Here is a 2401-nt window from a genome sequence, read left to right as displayed (position 1 = left end):
GTTCAAATAAAATAAAAACCCAGTCAACTATGGACCTGCTGGAACAGCACGCCACCAAGCAGAGCACCAGGAAAAGATTGTTGTTAGGAAAAGTTTTTCTTCATTTCTTTGAGGAAAAAACATCTTTGTGAATTAATCGATGACTTATTCATCGTCCATGGACCCGTAAGGCTTCATGTAATCTCTCACGCTGATGAAAAAAACATAAAGTTCACAAAAAACAACAATGCAGAAACGTCCATGTAGTAGCCTGAGTGCAGCTGTGAATGAAACGTTTGCTCTGTGTGTGTCAGGATGGTCACAGTGTCCTGGGATAAGAAGATGGTGGCCTGGGACCTGGAGACCGGACTCACTCTGGTAACGTCTGCCGTCACGCTCCTGGAGTTTCAAACCAGCAACCTTCCTGTGATTCGCTGCACACATTTCTCTGCGCTGGGTTCAGAGCACGTGTTTCTGCTCTTTCACACACATGGAATAAATTTGGTCTTTTTGCTTTTCTGAGTTTGACTCATTTTTATGATCTTTGTCGCAGTGGAAATTGAGGCAGCTCGGCCTGCTGACCTCCTGCAGCTCCTCGTCCGACGGCCGGCTGGTCGTTTGTGCTGTAAATCCTCAGAATGGCGTTTCCGTCTGCGACGCCGCCAGCGGACAGATGTTGCACCACGTCAGCGGTAGGACAGGTCAATGTTGCCCGGTCGGCAATAATACTCCTGTGAGCGTCAGTGAGCGTGTGTTTGCTTTGATCAGATCTTCACCGCTCCTGCATCACTCGATGTCGGTTCGACCCTCAGAGCCAGCGAGTGGCCACCGTCTCTGCAGACCGCAGCATCAAACTGTGGGACCTGCGGGCGCAGAAAACCACCGTGTCCATCGACAGGTGAAGCATTTCAGTGACCTGTAAATGCTCTGAGCTCCTCTCACGCTGTGTGGCTTTTGTCTTCAGTGTGAGACGGTACAAAATTATTCATCCAAAACACTCTGAAGTCTCAGATATTTATCAGATTCACAAAAGTTTGATGACAATTTTCAGGCCCTCAGAGGAGCCCCCTGTGCACTTGTTCTTGTTTACATTCTCGCAATCAGTAACCATGGAAACGTCGTCTCAGCCTGCTGCTTCACCAGCAACGGGCACTTCCTGTGCACGGCGTCGTGGGACAAGACGCTGAAGCTGTGGGACCTGCAGGCGGGGGGGTTCCGATCTCACGGCGGGACGCCGCTGCAGGGAGGCCACGCAGGCAGCGTGAGTGCCTGCTGCCTCGCCGCTGCTGACGGTGAGACCTCTGAGCAAGGCACATTCCTGTTCAGGTGTCCTCAGCTGACGTCCTCAGATTCTCCAGTAACATTTGTGCTGAACTACCAGCAAGAGGCGGAGTTTGATTCGATGAACACTTTCTAGATCCACGTATGGACAAAAGAGTTCTTTTAATGTGTATTTTTAACTATTTATTTATGCATTAGGATGTTAGCTAATAATGAAAATGAACAAAGCTCGTCGTGTGCTGTAAGCATGTTTTCTGCCCTCATTAAGAAGCAGACCTCTAAAGGATCAGAGGTCAGGTGGTTTAGACCTCTGGTGGTTGCACAGCTTAAGATTTGTAAGAAATGTCAGCACCTTAGCGTCCGTCATGCTGTTTACTATGTTTAGAAAGCAAGCACTGCTCACTGATGAGCTGATGTGTTTTTCTGCAGGTACTGGAACATGCTCAGTTCTTCCTCATAATGTTTGCCTAATAAAATCACTTCCTGTTGTGTTTCCTCAGCGAACCTCCTGGTGTCCGCCTCCTACGACAGGACTGTTGCTCTCTGGGATTTGTCGTCTCTCTCTCAGACTCTCGTGCTGAAGGTGATTAAACTCGGCTGTGTGAAGACATCCTGATGTTTCTGGTCGTGTTCTTTTAGACACTTAACTCCTGATTTTGCTTTTTCCCCCATCAGGGCCACAGTGATTGGGTGACAGATGTGTCAGTGAGTGCTGACAGGAAGTTGGTGGCTTCTTCCTCCAAGGTTCACAAGTATTTTCCCTCACAGTCCCGGCCCGAAGTTTTTGCTCCTTGAGCTTTTCTTTCTTTCTTTTTTTGTCCTGTCTTTCTCCCCTCACCCTCACCGTGCTCACCATCTCTGACCCTGGGTCTGCTGGAGGTTTCTTCCTGTGAAAATGTAGTTTTTCCTTCCCACTGTCACCAAAGTGCTTGTTCACAGGGGGGTTTCTCTGTTTTATTGCAGGGTCTGGATGTTACAATATCATTGGTACCCTGGATGTTTAATCTGTTTTCTGATAATTCACCAGAGAAATGTTAAAAAGCATTTTATGGAAATTTGGAAAGCAAACAGTGTTTAGTCTCCTGCATCTCACCTAAGACATCCTGTAACCAGGTACAGGACAAACAGACGTAGCCAGGAT

General features: G+C 47.9%; 1 protein-coding gene across 1 annotated transcript; it reads left to right on the top strand.

Moving 5' to 3' along the window:
* Positions 1–297: 297 nt before the first annotated feature.
* On the top strand, positions 298–2176 carry LOC102199558 (WD repeat-containing protein 88-like). The gene is made up of 6 exons (XM_005755851.1): positions 298–357; positions 533–671; positions 748–877; positions 1084–1271; positions 1761–1843; positions 1936–2176. The coding sequence occupies exons 1-6, from the start codon at positions 322–324 to the stop codon at positions 2053–2055; spliced, it is 696 nt and encodes a 231-aa protein (XP_005755908.1). The 5' UTR covers positions 298–321; the 3' UTR covers positions 2056–2176.
* Positions 2177–2401: the final 225 nt, after the last annotated feature.

This window comes from Pundamilia nyererei, unplaced genomic scaffold (assembly GCF_000239375.1).
Source record: "Pundamilia nyererei isolate P.nyererei 1_Seehausen unplaced genomic scaffold, PunNye1.0 scaffold03919, whole genome shotgun sequence".
NCBI classification, from domain to species: domain Eukaryota; kingdom Metazoa; phylum Chordata; class Actinopteri; order Cichliformes; family Cichlidae; genus Pundamilia; species Pundamilia nyererei.
Note: the sequence above shows the minus strand (reverse complement) of the source record. Positions and strands in the feature narration are given on the sequence as shown.